We start from the raw sequence: 22479 nt of genomic DNA, 5'->3' as shown, positions 1-22479 counted from the left end.
TGAGGCACTTTCGATACTTTGTCATTTTCTCTCTGATTTGGTATTGCAGGAAATCATGAAGCTGGCCATTTGTTTAAAACAGTTTTCTATAACCCACTAGAAAAATTAAGGAGAAAATACCTGGTAGAGAGAGTTGCAGGGTAAATTCATCCTTCTTAAGGTGGTTTCAGTTCTGATATAAATAATCCCAACTTTTTTCCTAGGCAGTAAAGATTGGTTGGGGTTTGTGTCAGCAGGATGTGATGAAGACATGGTACAGAGATTAGAAGTTTAGATCCCTGAGGTAATCAATGGATTAAAAATAGTAAAGAGTTATACATAGAATAGTATATTTTCCTCAGCTGATCTGGGGAGGATGGTCTTTAACAGCTTTGGATTGGTGGTATTTAAAGACAGTTTTTTGAGATCCTGAGACCAAGCAATTTTCATTTACCTAAAACATAATGGAATATCCTCCCCACAGTGAGAAGACCCTATTTTTTTAGTGTGCCTGACCAAGTTGATACACATTATTCAGTTTCTGTTGTACGAAATAAATGTATAGGATCTGGCAGAACATTAAATTCAATTTCTAACAGACAATTTTAAAAATCTGGTTCTTGGCCTGCCTCGGTGGCTCATACCTGTAATCCCAGCACTTTGGGAGGCCGAGGCAGGCGGATCATGAGGTCAGGAGTTCGAAATTAGCCGGGCATGGTTGTGGGTGCCTGTAATCCCAGGTACTCAGGAGGCTGAGGCATGAGAATTGCTTGAACCTGGGAGACAGAAGTTGCAGTGAGCCAAGACTATGCCACTGCACTCCAGCCTGGACAACAGAGCGAGACTCTGTCTCAAAAAAAAAAAAAAAAAAAATCTGGTTCTTTCCTAATCACACCCCTAAGTGGTACTTCAACATGTTTATAATAAGAACTATATTTCATGCTTATCGTATGTTATTGTGAGGTCTTGAGCTATCTTCTGAATCATGGAAGATTACTACATTGTTAGGTATTGCTTTAGTATTACTGTACTCAAATTCTTCAAATAATGGTGTCATATATGTTCAATTTTATGTTCAAATAAGTTTAATTTTATTTAGAATATTTTATTAAAATATTTGTAATATGTTTATAAGAATATTTTTTCAAAATAGGTTCAGTTTTATTTAAAATCTTTATAAAAGTGTCCTTTAAATATCCATCAGGAGTAACACAGTTCTTAGGCCACACTGTTTCATTATATTTCATTCCTGTTAAATGTGACGTTTTTCCTATTGTACATGTTGTTGTTTTTTAAATTTAAGTATCTTAAAAGCCTGAAGATTCATTTCCAAACTTCTATATAACTTGCCAGAGCATATGATTTTGTTGTGTCTTTTCTCACATATCAGCACTATGGTAGTGACGTCTGATCTAGATCTCATTTGGGACCTTGGGAGCCATATTTAAAAACAAATGAATACACCTTCGCCAAACCTTCATTTTTAATCATTAAAAACTTTTTTTTTTTCTTTAAAGAATGTATTGTTTATATGTTTGAACGTTCTGGTTCTTTTTGACTGTTTACAGTTAATAAAAATGAAAATTATTAAATTATTTTCTTGTTTGATCTATGAATTTCTCTTATCTGATTGGCATTTCTTCTTTTTGTTTGTTTCTTTTTGGTTTTAATAGAACATTCAAATAAAAACTTTGGCAGATGATGTGGTAAGATGGTCTTAGCAGCATGCTATTACATTACTTATGCATGTTGCCTTTTTATTAAAATAGGTGGACATAAAAGCATTGATATATGTAAGATATGAAATGTCTGGGTATTTACAAAGTATAGAAGAATGGAATTAATTGTCAATAGAGTGAATTCCTTTACGAATATTAATAGAAACAATTATATGAGATCCCAACAGAATTTTGATATCATCATCCTGATATTTACCTTAACCAAATGTTTTTTAAAATTGCCATGTGAATCTAGATTCTGGAAAACCCAGATGCTTCCTTTTTTGATGGCCAAATAAATTGCAAATATATTAAACATTAATGTTGGAGGAAATTAATTTCCGTTAGAAAGGAAATTAAGTTCATTATGTTGGTCAGATGTGTGCTACTGAATTTAAAAACCAATATTTTAAAGCTGAATTTATCATAGTATATCTTATTAAAAGTTATGGGCTCAAAATTTAAATATACCCTTTTATAGTTAAACTATAAAAATGGTATTTTGAGCATTATCAGTTTTTTCTATGTGAAATTACCTATCTACAAATAATATAAAGTATTCTTAGGGCTCAAAAGAGATGAAGGTATGTGGCTTAACTACATTTTTCTTACCAAAGTATAGCTGAAATCAAAAGCTAACTTTTTAGATAAACTGAATGTCACAGTAGAAGATCAAATATATATGTTATTAATGCTACTCAGTAAAAAGGCTAATACTGCAAAAGTAAATATTATGTGATGGGAAAGGAGAAGAGATATGTTGATTTAATGGTCAGTTGCATATTTAAATGCTTTCACGTCCACTATATTTTTTAGTGAAATTTGATTATTGGATATATCCTCAGCTTATTTGGGATTACTTAACTTTTCTCTTGAGTTGTTTGAAGATATACTGTATAACTAAACCAATTTAATTTCCCTCAAAAAGTTAAAAGAAAATGTGAAAATATAGTTCATGATGATTAGAAGAAATGAATCTTAAGTTAATGTGAAGACTGGGATGGGAACTAGGGGCTGGTGGATTTAGGAAAGTCACCTTCTCTGTGAAATGAGGGAATTGGTTTAGATTATTTTTCAAGTTTCTTCTCAGCTCTAAAATATTATGATTTATATAATCTCTTTGTAAGCAACCATGTACTCAAATCACTTTTGTAATCCTAAATAAGCTGCTTAAAACTGCTCATGTTTCTTTCAAAGTATACCTTTTAGTTTTTATAAAGTATTCTTTGACAATAAAATAAAAGGTATGCTTGTTAATGAGGAGTTCACATAATTTTACATAAGCTATGGTAATAACTTCTGTGATGCTTTTTGTATTGTTGAAGTAATTATATAAGGATTCTGGTAACATGGCAGTGAAGATGCAGTGTACTGATATTTAACATGTCTGCTTGTTTAATGTGAGCTTGATGGTATGCATGTGCTTCCTAACAGAAACCATAATAAAACTGAGTTGCATTTAGTTTTATGCACATTACTAATTTTTGATGTCTCATGTTTTGTGGTTTAAAATAGAATATCCCATTTACATGCAACTGAAGTCATTAACTCAGTTTATAGCAAGCTAATTATTAGAGATTTTACATAGAATCAATGGTTCAAAGTCAATATCCATAAAACAGCAAGTTCATAATAATAATATTTGTAGGAATAAGAAATTTGTTTGTTATATTTCCAGTAAATAGAAAAGGTGATGTTTTTATCTTTGTTTTGCTTTGTCATTGGTCCCAAATTTTAGGGAAGAAAAAGCTGGGGGAAAATAATAATAGTAATAATAATAAATAGCAGCTAAGTGCAATAAACATATTAACTTATTTAAATTTCACAATAACCCTATGGAGTAAGTAATGTCATTATCCCTGTTTTAGAGATAAGGAAACAGAGAGAGACCAAGTAACTTTCACAGGGTTACTCAGCTAGTAAATGGCAGAGCTTGGACTGAAACCGAAGTAATCTGTTTTCAGAGTCCATGCTCTTAACCCTTCTACTGCTACACTGACAAATTGTTCAAATATACTTGTCACAATTTTTGCAACTTTGAAGGAGAAAAATATTACCATAATTTTCTCTTAGAATTGGATATCAGTAGCTCTTTTTAGTTTCTTTCTCTTTTTTCTAAAGTTGCCAACAAAAACACATTCTCACTCAAACAACCAACAGGACTTTGATCCGAGCCTTTTTTCCACATATTTACTGTGCAAAACAAAAATGACAAGGGACTAAGTTTTACTTTTGAAGAATACTTTTCACCCCCAGAGTTCTGAGGCTGAAGAGCTACTTCAAGTTTTCAAAGTAGTACAATCTCTAACTGGAGCTTGCTGCTTAAAATAATATTTTGTCAAAAGACAATAGTGATGTATATTATACTAAGTACCATTTTGATGTTCTTCATGTTAGTGGTTCTTGATCTTTTTCTCAGGGCTTTTTATTTATTTATTTTTGTTTGCAGCGTGACCGAATTACAAGTTTTAGAAAATCTACTGTCAAAAAAGAAAAACCTCTTATTCAACATCCTATTGATTCTCAAGTCGCGATGAGTGAGTTTCCCGCAGCTCAGCCATTATATGATGAACGATCTTTGAATTTGTCAGAAAAGGAAGTATTGGATCTCTTTGAAAAAATGATGGTAAGTTAGACCCCTAATTTTGATGTAATTTTAAAAAGTGTGTGCCCAGAATAGCACAGAGTTTTAAGTAGGTGTGTTTGTGAAAAGACCAGAAACTTGATATAACAAAACTATTGGCAAAATTGTCTGTTTTTTTTTTCTTTTTTCTTGGCAAAAATATCCTTACCTGTCTGTCTCTTCCACTGTGAGCTCCTAAAAGTAGAAGCAGTTTTATTTATCTTTGTTTTCTACTATTTAGTAGTCTCTAGGACATTGAATCAATTTTTCAATGAACTGATTTGTGTGTGTGTTTCTATAAAGCAAAAGAGGCCTAAGTCCACTTTGCTGAAAACAGCACAAGGTCTCTTGTTGGGTATATGAAATAGAGTTGGGAGGGTAGAGAGTAACAATAGAAGGGACAGAAAAATTAATTCATCTAAGTTTGTTCTATTAGCAACATTCACACAACCTATATTTTCTAGCATTTTTTCTATGTTTTATAGCTTGTGGCCTAAATAATTTCCTATATTAGGTAATGAATACAGTATTTTGAATATTCAGAAGTTTATGGCAGGAGAGCGGGGAAATGAGGCATTAAACATTACATTGGTTAATTTGACCAGAGAAGAGCTAGAGATCTTGATTGGTGATTTATTCATTCAAAATTATATCCCACATGTTACTATACATTTTTTGTGGTTGTCTATTTATCTGTAGTTAAGAGTCCACAGGAGTTTCAAAGGTCGCCTTACATCAAAATAAAAGGTTAAGAATCAATGAAATCTAGACCCTACTGTGCCCACTGTGGAACATCTTGTTATCACCTCTTCCCTTACCTTCATGATTTATCTCCTGCACCTAGAAGAGTTAGTAGGCCTTTAATAAATATTTGTTGGTAGTTGTTGAATGAATCCAAGCAAAATTTCCCTTTATCTTTAAAATTTTCCTTGACTATTCCTTCCATCTAGCCACAACTGGCATTTTGGCTATTCCCCTGAAGCAAGTCCTGACATTTTTACCCTCCAACTCTTCTTCCTGCTTCTGTGATGCACCCTTTTTCCTGCTGCTCCTTTCATGCTATCTTCTTTAAACCATCTTTCAACAACCTTTTCTCTTTTGAAGTCTGTTATCTGCTGACCTTCCTTGACCTTCCTGGCTATACTTTTGTCCTTTTCCCTTTCTGTTCATTTTGGTGACTTCAAATATTATGCTAATAACCCATTCAATACATGCTTTTGCTCTTAGTTCCTTGTTTCCTAAACTCTGACATTTACCTTTATATATTTAGCTAATTATACCTATGACTATACCTGGGACTGTGTCATCCTTTAGAATAATTCCACCTCTAAGGTCTTTAACTCTGAAATTTTCCTTGGAAGCCATACAATTTACACTACCTTTCCAAGACCCTTAATTTTACAGAGCATGTATTGTGTTGTGGTTAAAAACTTGGACTTTGGGGTCATTCAGAATGTTTGTGGCATTCGTTTCCATTATCAAATAAACCCTGTTGTGTCTTTAATTGCTAGTATTTCTTGATCACCTAGATACCCCTCAGTTTATCACCCTGGTGTCCTTAATCACTGAAAGCAATGATGACAACAACGAACACAGAAACATTCCTTGAGACTATTAACACTGTTAATGTTTTTGAATCTTTCTTCTCTTTACATAAAAATTATAATCATTGCTTTAAGCTGCTGACAATTTGGTTAACACCTTTTGCGGTATTGAAATAGTTCTCTGAGTTCATCTATGGCATTGCCCTACTCAGTTCTCTTACACTCAGCGTTACAGGGCCATCTTCCCTTCATTGATTATCCCATTCACTTCTAATTTCTTGCCAAATCCCATTGGTTTTGCTTTTGTAATAACTTATATCTGTGTCCTCAGTCAGCCTCCAGCTGTTCTTGCCCTACTTTAGATGTTACCCTCTCTAGTTATTTCTTGTGGCTGCTAAAATAGCCTCCTAACTGGTCTTCCTCCCATCCTCCAGGTTTTACCTATTCCAATCCAGTATCACCCTATGATTTGGACACAGAGTTCTTTTCTGAAGCCCCAGATGGGCCTTTATGTTTTCAGAGAATCATTTTATATGTCCCTACTCTGTTCCTTCAACTATGCTCCTAGATGCCTTTCACACCTTTGCTTTGCTGCTCAAAACTCAGAACTCTTCCCCATCTTTATTCTTTTGCTGATGACCTTGCTGCTTAATTTACTGAGTAAATTGAAGCATTCAGAAGAGAACTTCCACAGGCTCCCACCACCACATTTACCTTTTAGTATCTGTATTCACATATCTGTCTTACTACTATCACCGTAGTTGAAATTTTCATTTCCCCATTCTTCTACTTGTGTATAAGTTAGCATTCCTTTTCACTTACTCACAGATACTGCTCAATAATTTTCTCTTCTCTCTCCTACCATTCTGAGTATATAAACATACTGTCCCATTTTTCAAAAACCTTCGCTTGACCCTTTCTCTCTTGCTTGTTATCACTCCATTTATTTACTCTCCTTTGAAGCAAAGCCCCTCACAGTAATTTTATTTAGATGCACTGCTTCCAGTTTCTATAGTTTGTGTTTTTTTTTTTGAGATGGAGTCTCATTCTGTCACCCAGGCTTCAGTGCAGTGGTGCAATCTTGGCTCACTGCAACCTCCATCTCCCAGGTTCAAACGATTCTCATGCCTCAGCCTCCCAAGTAGCAGGGATTACAGGCACATGCCACCACACCTGGCTAATTTTTGTATTTTTTTAGTAGAGACAGGGGTTTCACCATGGCCAAGCTGGTCTTGAACTCCTGACCTCAGGTGATCTGCCCACCTTGGCCTCCCAAAGTGTTGGGATTACAGGCCCAAGCCACCATACCTGGCCCATTTATGTTAGTCTTTAATTTTTAAATTTATGTACAAGATTTACAGTGTTTTTCAAACTTTGTACATTTCCACTTTGTGGTTTGAATATCCTAATGTTTCATCAGAAAATTACTATTTCCTGTTTAAATGCGATGTTTAAAAAAAAAAGATTTGCTTGTTGGATTCATTAATGTGATTTAAAGAACTGTACAACTTTGTGTCACATTTTCCCTAATGGGAATTTTTTTCTTCCATGGGAATTTTGAAATAGGATATTAAAAAAATATATTTTTCAGGTACTATCATATTGTATTATAATTTTATTTGATGAATCTCTTTTATGTTATTATGTGACCCACATACTCAAATGTTATAGACTTGTATATGCAGATATTAAAAACTTATTTATATCTAGTAGTGGGATTGCTGGATCATATGGTAGTTATATTTATATTTTTATTTTTTGAGAGTCTCGCTCTGTTGCCCAGGCTGGAATGCAGTGGCTTGATCTCAGCACGCAGCAACCTCTGCCTCCCAGGTTCAAGCAATTCTCTGCTTCAATCTCCCGAGTAGCTAGGATTACAGGTGCCCACCACCATGCCCGGCTAATTTTTGTATTTTTAGTAGAGACGAGGTATCACCATTTTGACCAGACTGGTCTTGAACTCCTGACCTCATGATCCACCTGCCTCGGCCTCCCAAAGTGCTGGGATTACAGGCGTGAACCACCGCGCCTGGCCCTATTTTTATTTTTTTAAGGAACCTCCATGCTATTTATCATAGTGACTGTACTAATTTACATTCCCACCAACAATGTATACAAGTTCCCTTTTCTCCACATCCTGGCCAACAGTTGTTGTCTTTTGTCTTCAATAATGGCTGTTCTAAAAGATGTGAAGTCATATCTCATTGGTGTCTTCAAATTTGCATTATGTTAAGTGAAATATGTTAGGTATAGAAAGATAAATACCACATGATCTCATTCCTATGTGGAATCTAAAAATGTTGATTTCATAGAAGTAAAGAGTAGTATAATTAAAAAAAATAAAAAAAATAAAGATACGCATATATATGATGTATACATATACAAAAAAAAAAAAAAAGAAAAAACGAAGTAGAGAGTAGAATGGTGGTTACCAGGGGCCGGGGTATTTGGGCAGTGGGGAGAGGGAGTAGGTTGGGGAGATAGTGGTCAAAGGATACAAAATTTCAGTTAGATAGAGGTATAACTACAGGAGATTTATTATACAATTTGGTGACTATTGTATTTTTGAAAAATTCTAACAGTAGATGTAAAGTGTTCTCACCACAAAAATGACAACCGTGTGAGATAATGCACATATTAATTAGCTAGATTTAGTCATTCTACAATGAGTATATACTTCAAAACATCATGTTGTACGTGCTAAATACATACAATTTTATCTGTCAATTAAAACATTTATAAATGGACATATGTTTTTAAATGGCAGTATAATAAGATATCAGAAAATATGGTTTGATTAAAAGTAACAACCCAAAGTTTAACTGAAAACTTTAAAGGTTATATCTCTTCTTTGAGAGAAGTCTACTTATACCCTGAATATTACATATTTTCTATATTATCTTAGTTTGACTGTAATAACCTTACAGTGAACAAATTATGAATAACTGTAGTTTTCATCTACTGTATACTTACGGCTAAGGTGTGAAACTAAACCATTTAAATTTATTATTTCAGTTGATCCTTAAAACAGTGCCACAAAGTAGGTAAGATTGTTATACCCCATTTTCAGATAAGGAAAGTGAAGCTTAGAGAGAGGTAAGAAAATTGGTTCATTAACTTGACTAAGCTAGTAAGTGGCTGAGCTGAAACTTACATTTAGGTACACAAAAATCTAAAACATTGACATTTTTGTAACATCTACCTTTAATAATGCTTCATTTAAGCTCAATATAAAATTAGTACATTTCTCTTGGACACATATTGAGGAGAAGTAGAAGGCAAATCAGAGGTACATTAGAGTGGTAGGTGAAGCCAACCTGGGATGGATTATTTCCTACTGATGATGGAACATTGTCTGTAATTGTTTTTACAGAGCATTGATTGAAAAGAATGGGTACAAAAATCTAGCAATGGAAAACTGTTAAAAATGTCATTATCACAGTTGATAGGGAGAAAGCACTTAAGTTGTTCTGTTTCTGAAACAGAAGTAGACTTCCAGATACAAAATTTCTCTTTTTTTATTTTACTTCTTGTGGGTGTCCTTCCTTGTACAAATAATGTAAAAGCTGTTCTTGTCATATTTGATGGCTCTTATGAGAATCTTCCTTCTCTTGAGTCTATTGACGGTACCCATTTATTGTGCTGTTTCTCTTGATTGCCTTTTCTAGACTTTAGAGAACTATGAAGGTTTAGACCATTTGGTCTCAGTACTACGTATTTATTTAAGGATAACATACCTTGAGGTATAAAACATTTTAAATAATTGCAGCAAATAGCACAACATTATACACAGTACTAATATATGAGATGCTTGACAAGAAATAAATTGCCTTGTAATTTACTATTTAGAATTTCTGGGTAATGATGTGTTGGTGAAACTTTTGATTTAAAACTTAAATAAGAAAAGACAATATTCAAATATAATCATTTCTTACTCTGAAAATTGAAACTGTTGTTATGCCTGAGGATCATATCTGTCAACAGCAGTTCTCATTGGATAGGCTTGTAGATATAGATAATTGAGCTAAATCTAAAATTACTGCAAGACTTTTTTTAAAATTAACTCTTTTTACTTAATTACTAATAGATCATTTCACAAATCACTTGATTCTTCATAGCTAAGAAAAATAGTGAAATGGGTCCAGGTAACTGAAAGATCTGAATAGTTTGGTTTTACTTTAGTAGTGTATTAGTAGACTACTAATGTCTCATTGACTCTGGCATCTATTCTATGAATTGGTACATCACTTTTTGTATTGTGCTTATTCAATGATGCAATTATGAAGGGACTTTCTGAGTAATGTTATCAATGACTATGGCTGAAAAGTTTAAAATTCCAAATTTGAAATAAATATTTATTTATTTATTTTGTTATTTAGAGACAGGGCCTAGCTCTGTTGCCCAGGTTGGAGTGCCATGGCACAATCACGGGTTACAGCAGACTCAAACTCCTCAGCTCAAGCCCTCCTCCCACCTCAGCCTCCCAAGTATCTGAGAATACAGGCATGTGCCAAATAAACACGATTTTTTGTTAAATTTTTTGTGGAGATGAGGTTTTGCCATGTTGCCCAAGCTGGTCTCAAACTTCTAGGCTCAAGAAATCCTCCTGCCTTGGCCTTCAAAGTGCTGGGATTATAGGCCTGAGCCATGTGCCTGGCCTTGAAATTTCTTGATGATTGTTTATTTTATAGAATATAAGCTCTTTATTAAGAGTGTGTCTTTCATAGTTTGTAAAACTGAATTTTGTATTTAGAGTATGGTTACCAACTAATTGAAAATTGAGAAGTGGTTCTTTTACTAAAATTTTCAAGAATTAAAACCATTGCTCTTATAAGATTGTTACAATTACCTGCATAGGGTAAATCACATTTGTTCTTTAAGATTCTTGTTCCCCTCCCCTACCCAGAGTCATGTTTTCAAATCTTCCACAAGTGGGTAAAGGTAGTAGGATGACAACAATACTCCTTCCATGTTATTATTATTGGTAACTATTTTTGTTGTTGTTGTTTCTTGTATTTTTGAGATGGAATCTCACGCTCTCCATTAGGCTATAGTGCAGTGGTACGATCGTGGCTTACTGTGGCCTTGACCTTCCGGGATCACACAATCCTCCCACCTCAGCATCCTGAGTAGCTGAGACTGTAGGCATGTGCTACCATGCCTGGCTAATTGTTTCATTGTTTCGTAGAGATGTGGGTCTTGCTGTTTTGCCCAGGCTGATCTCGAACTCCTGGGCTCAAGCAGTCCTCCTGACTTGGCCTCCCAAAGTTCTGGGGTTACACTGTACCTAGCCTATATTTGGTGACTTTTAAAGATGACTGAACTAAAGTGGTTCATATTCATAATTCTTTTCATATTGATCAGAAGCATTTTGTATTGCTTCTAATTAGGATTGGATAAAATATCTCCTCAATTCCACTTTAAATGTAAGGAAATTAAGAATGCTGTAATTTAATAACTCTTCATTTTAAGTTGTCATAACCTTTGAGCTTACAGAAAATGACTGAGCTGGTTTTTGTACATTGAGTATACTGCTTAGGGACTGTTAAATGCTTAATAGTGATAACTTCTTTTCATCTAGACTGAATTATGCAATTAGAGTTCTTTTTGGGGAGAGGAGTGTTGGGAGAGGGGAGATGTTCATTTTAAGATTAAAAAAGTAAACCCATAGAAACTTCTTGGGAGTTTAAGTTGGAATTTGATTTCTATTAGCTAGCACAAGGAACTCTCAAGTGGAGGTTCAGGTTACATTGGCAACACACAGATACGTCAGTAAGGACTGTGCTCTAATATAGGTAATTAAATAGTTTGTCTTATGCAAAAGATGAGGCTAGTGATGATTTATGATTAACTTCTAGCCATATTTCATTTCAACCTAATTTATTAAAGGTAATGTTTAATAAATGATTATACATGCAAATTTGATGTTTTACACTCTTTTCTATTCAGCAATTTATATTAATATACTTTGCATTTTTTTGTCATAATTTAATGATAGTAGTTATATACAATAAATACCAAATTATTCCATCTGCTAGAACTCTCATAAGTAATGTCAAAGCTTTTAATTTGTGTTCTCTCACTCTTTGATTAGAGAGAATAGTTGTGTTTGAACACCAGGTGTTGTACATTAACCCAAGCATCCTTGTTCTCCACTGACTGCTATTATGGGTTTCTTTCTCACTGAACCCTAGTCTTTTAGAAGTTAGCTTGGATAAGAATCTTTTCATGCCCTCAGCATAAGTAATTTTAATTAATAGTTAAGGTACCACAAAATAAATTATTGGAAAACTAGGTCTTAAAATCTATAATAAGCCGTGGAAATAGTTGTCAGAAATGATTAGATTCTCAGTAATTGTCTAGACAGCATAATTTCCATAGGTTGCATTTACATTTGCAATATCTTTACTCCATATCATTAGACTGAGATAATGCCAAAAGCATTTCTGGACAACATGTTTTATTTTCTTATAAAGCTCGCTTGAAGAGCTTACAAAGGAGGAGCAAAACTTACCCAGTAAACAGATCTAAAAAGTAACTAAATCTGGGTCAATTTTAAATTTTATTGCCAAACATGATTTTCCAAAAAGTGATTTTAGGTTCAGGGGTACATATGCAGGTTTGCTATGTAGGTAAATTGTGTGTCACGGGTTTGCTGTATAAATTATTTTGTTATTTAGGTAGTAAGCATAGTACCCAATAGGTAGTTTTTCAGTCCTCACCCTCCTGCAACCCTCCACCCTCAAGTAGGCCCCAGTGTCTGTTGGCCAAAGGTTCACAACTGAGGGAAGAATAGGATAGGAGTTTCAGGAAGAGGAATTAAAAGAACCAGGTTTGCAAATTTATTCTGATTGTTGCTGGTAAACTTCACAATTCACTGGCTTTGTTCTTGGTTTGTACAGAGAAATGCTTTCAAAAACATTTCTTCTGTTTTGAAGGATTCTACTAGTATTTATTTGCATGAGTGTATTTAAGCACTGTTTATTGATATGTGCAATGTGCCAGGTAGGATGCTACATGTTAGTGTAAAGATGAATGCAACACCTTCCTTACCCTCAGAGAGCTCAGCATTTACTCAAGGAGAAAAGTAAATAAATGATTTCCATAGTCCTGTAATAGTTGTGAATAGGCCACTTTGGGTACTTAGCCCTGTGCAGGGGCTCAGGATGGAAGCACAGAATACCACCTAAATACACTGTGAAACCCAATGTTACTTCTGAATTATCCATCTTTATTTTTTGGCATTAAATATTCTTAAAATTTGAACAATTTAGTTCATCAAAGTCTCATGCCTTCCATATGTCCAGTACTGTTTTAAGGTCTGAGAAGAGAACAGTGAACAACTCAAAGAAAATCCCTACCATCAAGGAGCTTATGTTCTGGCAAGGGTAATAAGGTGGAGTTACAAAAGAAAAAGAAAAGACACATTTCTGTGTCATGGTGAAGTTTATTTGACGACTCTCTACTGAATGCCAGATACTTTGTTAGGTACAGCAGACATAAAGATGCCAAAGATACTATCCCTGCCACAAGGTTTTTATTTTGTATAACCCGCTAGCTAAGAATGGTTTTTATATTTTTAAATTGTTACACAAAAAAGACCGTTTCAGGACACATGAAAGTTATATAAATTTCAGTGTCCACAAATAAATTTTTATTGAATATATCCATGCCCATTTGTTTATGTACTGTCTGTAGCTCCTTTGTGCTATAGTAGAGTTGAGTAGTTGAGACAAAGACTATATGACCTGCAAAACCTAAAACATTTACTGTCTGGCAGTTAACAGAAGAAGTTTCCCAACCTCTGGACTAGTCCAAGAGTCTCTAAAACTTTTATTTCCTATCCCATGAGAAAAAAAAATATATATATATATATGTTTGAGCAAGTATATATATATATATATATATATATATGTAATTTTTTTTGAGACGGAGTCTCGCTCTGTTGCCTAGGCTGGAGTGTAGTGGTGCGATCTCGGCTCACTGCAACCTCTGCCACCTGGGTTCCAGAGATTCTCCTGCTTCAGCTTCTTGGGTAGCTGGGACTACAGGCACGTGCCACCATGGCCGGCTAATTTTGTATTTTCAGTAGAGACGGGGTTTTGCCATGTTGGCCAAGCTGGTCTTGAACTCGTGACCTTAGGTGATCCGGCCGCCTCGGCCTTCCAAAGTGCTGGGATTACAGGCGTGAGCTACTGCGCCAGACCAATATATTTTAAACATTATACACTTGCATGTATATACTAATATTAATATGTACATTATAAAATAGACACAGTAAAAATGAGAAAAACATGAACAAGATTTTAAAACAATTTAAAATGAGTTTATTTCTTAATTATACAAAAGTCTTTGCTGTCATGATTAATAACTTTTTAGTGAGAACAGTGTCACTATGTCATTTTTAATGTCTTGCTTAAAAATAGGCAGTAATTAGAAAGTTTAGCTCCAGGTTCATTTTATTTTGATATTTGGTTTAATTTCTGTCATAATTGAAACATAAATCTGACAAAGATTTGTAGGTCCAAATGGAACAAGTGTACTGTTAGCAACTTACTAAATTGTTGTATTAACTTTTATCAGACCAGTCCCTGAATCAAGGAAAGATTTCCTGCTGAGCCATGACTAGTAAATTCTTGTCTTACTTGATGACAGCCAGTTATTCTTGCAACTAGTCTGGAGTGTTGCATTTCTGTATTTCTAAATAAATGGATTCAAAATGGACTTTAATAAATGGGTCTTCAACAAGTACCACTGGGGACATGGGCTCTTTTTATTTTTTCTTCTACATTCTTAATGTGTAGACCCTCATCCTCATGTGTGTGTACTCATGCCTGTTCCAGACAGTATATCTAATACCAGGAAGAAGGGAATAATTCAAGCAGGGGTGAAGGGGACTGACTTAGAAGTTGGGTCTGTCAATGTGTGGCTTTTCCAGTAAAATGGGTTTGAAAAGGAGTTACTTTCTTCCTAATGGTTAAAATATCAAGGAATTTATTTTCTTTTTATAAATGAAAAATGCCTAAGGCATGCTAAATTTCAACAGGTTTTTTTTTTTTTTTGAGACAGAGTATTACTCTGTAACCCAGACTGGAGTGCAGCTGCGAGATCTCGGCTCACTGCAACCTCTGCCTCCTGGGTTCAAGCGATTCTTCTGCCTCAGTCTCTCCAGTAGCTGGGATTACAGATGCCTGCCAGCATGCCCAGCTAATTTTTGTATTTTTAGTAGAGATGGGGTTTTGGCATGTCAGCCAGGGTGGTCTCAAACTCCTGACCTCAAGTGTTCCACCTGCCTCATCCTCCCAAAGTGCTGAGATTACAGGTGTGACACTGTGCCTGGCTAATTTCAACAGTTTTAAAATACGTTATCTTGAAATAACCAGAAATACCTCTGTAAGGTACAAAATGTTTTCATGGTAACTTCCTTTCTTATTTCAAAATATTGTAAATATTTTATTGTATTTGAAATATCTTGCTTTTATTTTATAAAGAAGAACAATGTTTTTGACTCTTTGTAGTACTCTGTGTACTTCAGTTTCAACTATTTGCAATGGCCTTGAATTTTACGTGTGGGTTAACCTGACTCAGGAATCCTTCCCTCATATATTTTCCACAAATCCTCCTTTTATTAAATAAGTCATTTATTTTGGTAATATGTTTTCTCTGTTAAATTGTTCTATTGGTGACTCAAAGAAAAGTAGTTTTTAGATGTCATTATATAGAAACAATCTAGCAAATACTATAAGGTGAGATGTTTTTAAAAAGGTGATAATTTTATCCAACTATGTAGTAAACCTCACACACTAATTTTTTAAATACTTGCTTTAGTAAATTTTCAGTAATGATTTATATGTGTCTTCTGATACATCAATATTTGCTGATAAAGAAATGTACTTCAGTTTCCTGCCATGTTGTTTTGCATGTATTGTTTCAGCTGCTTTTACCAAGTGTTTCTCTTAATGCCATGGTACCTTTTATCAGTTGTTATTAAAGAAAGAAAATTCAAAAGAAGCTTCTAAACACTTATTAAGTTTACAAAGTATTGCTAAGGTACTGGATTTGAATATAACATGATTCTAATTATTGCTGAGAAAATTAAAGAATGAATGAGAATTGAAGAATAATCAGTGAGAATAGAAATGAATGAATAGGCAGCTGGTTCAACTTTTGACCTTCTCATTTGATCCTATTCTTATATGGGTTCTCAGCGATAACTTTAAGAATACAATGCTTGCTGAAGTGAAGGAATTTGTCTGTAATAGGAAATTGTATCATGGCATATGAATACAAGAAGGATTAAAAAATGGTTTAGTATTTACAAATATGGCTTTAAAAACATTATAAATGGTCAATTATTTAGACTTCAAACAGCATTTTTTAAAACTACAAAATACTGCATTTTTTCTCTGTATTATAGAGCTATCAAATGTTAACCATGTTAAAAGCTAGCTTTTGTTTTGAATACTATAAGAAATCAGTGTGTTTAGAAATAGTTTCATATTCAATTACATTGTTTAGAGTTAATATTGAATTATGAATATTGCTGTATTTAGCTTTATTATTGTATTATAGATCTGGAGTTAATGATTTGGAAGTGTTAGCTGCCTAATTAGTAGTATGTATCTTATTTCTACAAGAATAAAATGAGTCATTTTGGTCTCTTCACATGAATGATACCCATTTCCAATCAACCTATGCAGCAAATTTATAAGTATAAAAAACTGTTGCTGATTCTAAAGCAAGTTAATATATTTAAAGAAAAGGTATTATATATCACATTGGTTCAACAAATGTTTATTAAATGTTTACTGCATTCCAGGAATTATGCTCTTCACTGCGAGTACAAAGATAAATAAGTTCCTATTCTCAGTTAGCTTCAAGTTTAGAGGAGATAGATTTATCATATAATTTCAATGTTAAGTGCCACATAAGGAATTAATATGGAAGAACAGGATGAGAGTAGTTATTTTCAAATCAGGTGCTTTAGGAGAAATCTTCCTGAAAAATTGGTGGTTGAGTATGGTCTTGCAGTATAATAGCCAGATGTGAATTTGGAGGGGGCAAGGATGGGCATTAACAGATGGAGAGGATGGTAAAGGTGACCATATTTCAGACAGGGAGAAGAGCATCATGAACAAAATAATTAGTGTGTAACGGCACAGTTTATGTAGCAAAACTACAAACAACCTAGCATTATTAAAACATAAGGGGTAAGATGAAAAGTGGTTAAAAGGATGAGGTTGGGGAGACGATAATGCTAATAGCTAGCATTCTTTGAAAGCTAGTTAATATACACCAGGCTTGTCATGCGTGATCACACTCAGTCTTGACAACATTCCTCTGAGGTGTATAATCTTACATTGCTCTTATTGTCCTGCCTGCCTCCCTACAAAATAATTCTACTGTGATGGCATGATAGCAGCAATGTGTTTCATTAAAAATTGAATGGGTACGTAGTAATGTAGAAATGTCACTGGAAGCAGAGCAAACTCTACCTAGAGACTGCCAAATGTGGCACTACCACACTCTTAGGCCAGGCTGTGAAGTATACAAACACAGGCACTTAATCTTGTCAGTGTTCCAGAGTTGATTCTACTTGGAGGATGCGGATTGATGATAACCACATTTACAGGAGACTGAAATTTAACCAGAATTATTTTAGGCAATAGAGATATAGCCCAACATATGTGAACAGAGCATAGGGTTTTTGATGAAAACACAAACAATATGAGTCAGCAGAATGATGTTCTTGGCCAGTAAGATAATAAAATCAGAGGCTGAATTAATAGAGGTGTAAGTATTTCAAGGTGAGGGAGGTGGACGTTCTTTCCTTCCTTGCTTTTGTTAAACCACACAGTATTTGAGAGAAGAGATGTGGACACCAGCCTGTCTTACATGAAGATAAGTTGAATACTTTAGCCTGAAAGAAAGAATGTGGTCTTCAAATAACATTTATGTGGCTCTTGAATTAATTTCCTTCTGTCCAATCTGACATTTCTTCTTAGTTTGACTCTTATCTCTAGTCACTTAAATTACTTCAGCCCAAATTATTGAGCATAAAAATCCACTCTGGCTGGTTTAAATACAATATAATTTTAGGGGATGTTAGGAAGTTCTTGAATTAAGAGAGTTGCCGAAACACGCTCCAGATAACATTATAGGAATAGTTTCCAGAACCACACAACTGAAATACAGTTCCTATTAAGGAGCTCTTACCCCAGAACTATTTGATCAAAATGTCTTAATGAAAAAGACAAGCTAATGCCATCAGTTCTGTAACAACATCACCTCTGTTGCCACCTACATCAGCAAAATGGATGGCCTATTTGTGGCCTGCTTCCTCACATAGTTCACTTCTAAATCTACATGTCCTCTACATGTATTTTATTGGTGGAGACTAAGCCACATGTCTGCATTCTAGTTAAAAGGGAGACTGACAAATGTAGTTTTTATAGATTCTACCTTTGTCAGGTGGGGCTGACAATGTGAGGATGTATTAAATTGTAGAGGGCATGTTCAAGTGATGTTGGGTAGCGGAAAATGACAGATGACCACTAGAGTTTCCTGGCTGGTTTCCCTCCTTCCAGTCAGGTTTTTTTTCATCCTTTGAGACCCACAACTTGGTGAAGACTTCTCTGACCTTTCCATCTGCCCTCTGTGTTTCCAAATCCAGTATATGCCTCAGTTAGAATTATTTGTTCCTACTAGACCATAAATTATTTATTCAACAAACATATATAGCATTTACTAAGTATCAGGCATTGTTCTAAGTGCTCTATAAATAATATTTAATTTGAGTATAAAAACAGTCTGCCAGATTAGATAGCCTGGCATAGTTGCTGGTGTGTAGTATGTGTTCAGTAAATAAGTGATTCAACATTTTAAAAGTAGAGAAGAAAAATAAAGTCACACCACCCACCTTAACACACAATTAATATTTTGTGTACATATTTCATGTCCAGTCATCAAAGGAAAAATTTGGCAAAAATTAAACTCCCCTAAGAGGAGTGGGGCTCCCCGAGGAGGTAGGGAGTTCCCTGTCAGTTGAAATAGATACAGAGGCTGGGCACGGTGGCTCACGGTTGTAATCCCAGCACTTTGGAGGCTGAGGTGGGTGAATCACTTGAGGTCAGGAGTTTGAGACCAGCCTGACCAACATGGCGGAACCCTGTCTCTAAAAATACAAAAAAATTAGCTGGGTGCTATGGTGTGTGCTTGTAATCCCAAGAATCTCTTGAACCTGGGAGGCAGAGGTTGCAGTGAGCCGAGATCGGACTATTGCACTCCAGCCTGGACAACAGAGCGAGTCTCCACCTCAAAAAAAAAAGAAAAAAAAAAAGGAAATAGATACAGAACATGGATGAGCATCTGTGGACCGCATTATAAGTGCTATCCAACCTACTTTCTGTGATTCTACTTTGATTCAACAATGCCAGAGCCTATGAGAGAGCGAGGAAAAAGATATCTTCTACCTTCTAGTAAGTCATTAACAAGTAAAATATCCAAATGAGAAATAGCACTTGATAGAAAAGTGGGAATAGAGACAGTGATCCAGGTAATTAGGAAGAGAGGTCATGTATATGTACACAAAATTTATAGGTATTGACTATGAATGAATCATCATAGGAGTCACCGCAGTGGTTGCAAATACAGATTTTTGCTGTCAACAAAGTTACTATTCAGTAGATAGATGCAATTTGTTTACTTTTAAGGATTCTTTGTCTTCCACATTCTCACATATACATCTTTAAAATAACTTTGATGCTGTTCTTTGCCAATTAGTTTTTTTTGATTAAAGAAACAGAATGCTCAGAATTTCTGTATGAGTGAAGGGATAAAAATACTGATTTTTTTCTTAAAAAAAATTAGATATGATTCACATACCATAAAATTCATCCTTTTACAATGTGCTTTTCTCTCTCTCTCTCTCTCTCTCTTTTTTTTTTTTTTTTGGAGACAGGGTCTTGCTCTGATTTCCAGGCTGGAGTGCAGTGACAGGAACATAGCTCACTCCTGGGCTCAAACAACCCTCCCACCTCATCCTCCTAAGTAGCTGGGACTGCAGACACACACCACTACGTCCAGCTAATTTTTTAAGAATTTTTGTAGAAGCAAGGTCTTGCCATGTTGCCCAGGCTGGTTTCAAACTCCTGGAACTCCTGGGCTCAAGTGATCCTCCCACTTGGGCCTCCCAAAATGCTGGGATCATAGGCATGAGCCACTATGCCTGGCCAAATTCTTAGATTTTTTTTTTTTTTTTTTTTTGTATATTCAAAGAGTGTGAAACTATCACAACAAAAAAGTTCAGAACAGTTGTATCACCGCATAAACACCGTACCCATAATCAGTCATAATCCAGAACTCCCTACTCTTCTCCCCTGGCTCTGGCAACCTCTAATTTATTTTTCATCCCTATAAATTTGCCTATTTTGGACATTTAATATGAATAGAATTATAGAATACATGGTCTTTTATGATGCTTCTTTCACTTAGCATAATGTGATTTCAAGATTCATCCAGGTTATAGCATGTATCAAGACTTCATTCCTTTTTAGAGCTAAATAATATTTTATTGTATGATACGCCACATTTTGTTTATCCATTCATCGATTAATGGATGTTTGGATTGTTTCTACTCCTTGGCTATTATCAATAATGGTGCTATGAACATTCGTGTACAAGTGTTTGTGTGGACATACGTTTTCATTTCTCTTGGGTATGTAAGCTGGGTCGTATGGTAGATAAATCTGTTTAACTTTTGGAGGAACTGCCAGACTGTTTTCCAAAGTGGTTGTATCATTTCTCGTTCCCACCAACAATGTGTGAGGGTTCCAATTTCTTCAATTCGTTGCCAACATTTATTATTTTCATCTTTTTTTCTAGCTATCCTAGTAGAAGTGAAGTAGTATCTCATTGTGGTTTTGATTCGCATTTCTCTACTAATGATATTAAACATCTTTTCCTGTGCTTATTGGCCATTTATATCTTCTTCAGAGAAATGCCTATTCAAGTGTTTTGCTTATTTGTTATTGGGTTTTCGTCTTTTTATTATTGAGTTGTAAAAGTTCTCTGTATATCTGGGTATACATCTATATTAGACATATAATTTGTAAACATTTTCACCTATTCTGTAGGTTGACTTTTCACTTGGTATTGCATTTTGAAGCACAATCACAAAACTTGGTTTTGTGACCCTGTCAAGGGTGTCTTCATATGTCACAAGGATTAGCATGAATTTCAAAGCGAAGAAAAACAATTTGTCTAGTGAAAGTGTTATGTGTGTGTATATCACAAAATAAAGATAGATTTCCAACCAAATTAAAGTTTATTGAACCTCAAAACAATGTGTTCTTGTAACTGAATATTTTTCGCTCTAGTGAGTGAGGTTTGTTACTGCAATACAACTAGCTATGTTTCTGATTATTTTTTTGTTTTCCAAATCTAACAACTTCTTGTGAATTTTTTTCAGTGACATATTACAGCTATATAGTCCCTGCCAATTTGCAAATTATATTTGCTTTCCCAGATAATAGCAATCCTAAGGGAGCATATACCAAACACTATTTTTTTTGTGTGTGTTTATGTGTGTGTGTTTGTTATCAAGGTAAATAAAGAGCTTTGTTAGCATAGATATCATGTACATCTATACTTTAAACTGTCAATTTATCCTGTGGAATAGTTTTAAAAATATTTTTTCTTTCTGCTCAGTAGCTGGCTAGGTAGAGATGTGAACCATAAATGCATGGTACAATTTACACAAAACTGTGGTATCTAGAGTGAAAAATAATAGTGAAGTATCCCAAAAAAGGATTTTTAATGTTAGTCACTGCATGGATTAGTATTTTAAGACATAGAAATTATTAATATTTATTAATCACTTTTGAAGCTCTTAAGTGGAAATTTATCAATGCTCACAGTAAATGTTATTTCTTACAGGAGGACATGAACCTTAACGAAGAAAAAAAAGCGCCTTTACGAAACAAAGATTTTACCACCAAGCGTGAGATGGTTGTCCAGTATATTTCTGCCACTGCCAAATCTGTAAGTAGGGAGATTATCCTGGCACCAACAGAATGAGCGATGAGCTTAGTGTTATTCTGCTTAAAAATGAACAAACCTCAGATCTTCAAATTACCTCATTGTACTCGTATAGACTATTCAGAAAACAATTTTTATATATATTACCCACTTAGTATTAAATATATATTTTAAAACTATTCATCATTAGAAATGAGACACTTCCATTATTACAAACAGGACAAAGGATACAAAGCTCTGAGGTAATCCAATCCAGTCCTGAGCCTTTGTGTACGTACTAAAAATTGACTGCATGTTGCAGGTATTCTGCTCAAAATGTGGTTTGTTAGATGAAAATTTCAGATTTTGAAGAAGGCACAACTTAGCATAGTCACAGCTTGAGTTAAGTTTTCATTAAAGCTACATGTCTGGTGTCTGCTTGCATGAAAGTTTTAGCAGTATTTTTAAATTCAGTTAGCTTTTTTCATAATTTCATGTGATGCAAACTATGTAAGCTGCCTCATAATTGCTGTTGTATAGCTTCATTTAAAGTAAAGGATGTCACTTAATAGGAGCTTTAATCAAATTTGATTGTGAG

The 22479-nt window shown here is 34.6% G+C and overlaps 1 protein-coding gene across 4 annotated transcripts in view; it reads left to right on the top strand.

Annotated features, from left to right (window-relative positions):
- DIAPH2 (diaphanous related formin 2) overlaps positions 1 to 22479 on the top strand; it is a 906017-nt gene that overhangs the window by 47384 nt on the left and 836154 nt on the right. For 3 of the 4 annotated variants that reach the window (XM_064362651.1, XM_064362641.1, XM_064362648.1), the window contains exons 2-4: positions 1653 to 1685; positions 4147 to 4323; positions 21801 to 21905. In XM_064362651.1, the coding sequence (XP_064218721.1) occupies positions 1653 to 1685; positions 4147 to 4323; positions 21801 to 21905 (315 nt within the window). The remainder of the gene's footprint in view (positions 1 to 1652; positions 1686 to 4146; positions 4324 to 21800; positions 21906 to 22479) is intronic. The other variant, XM_064362655.1, reaches the window with a different exon arrangement.

The sequence above is a fragment of the Aotus nancymaae genome, unplaced genomic scaffold (assembly GCF_030222135.1).
Source record: "Aotus nancymaae isolate 86718 unplaced genomic scaffold, 86718_ANA_hifiasm-v0.15.2.pri h1tg000004l, whole genome shotgun sequence".
NCBI classification, from domain to species: Eukaryota; Metazoa; Chordata; class Mammalia; order Primates; family Aotidae; genus Aotus; species Aotus nancymaae.
The sequence above is the reverse complement of the archived record's forward strand: the minus strand, read 5'-3'. Positions and strand labels throughout refer to the sequence as shown.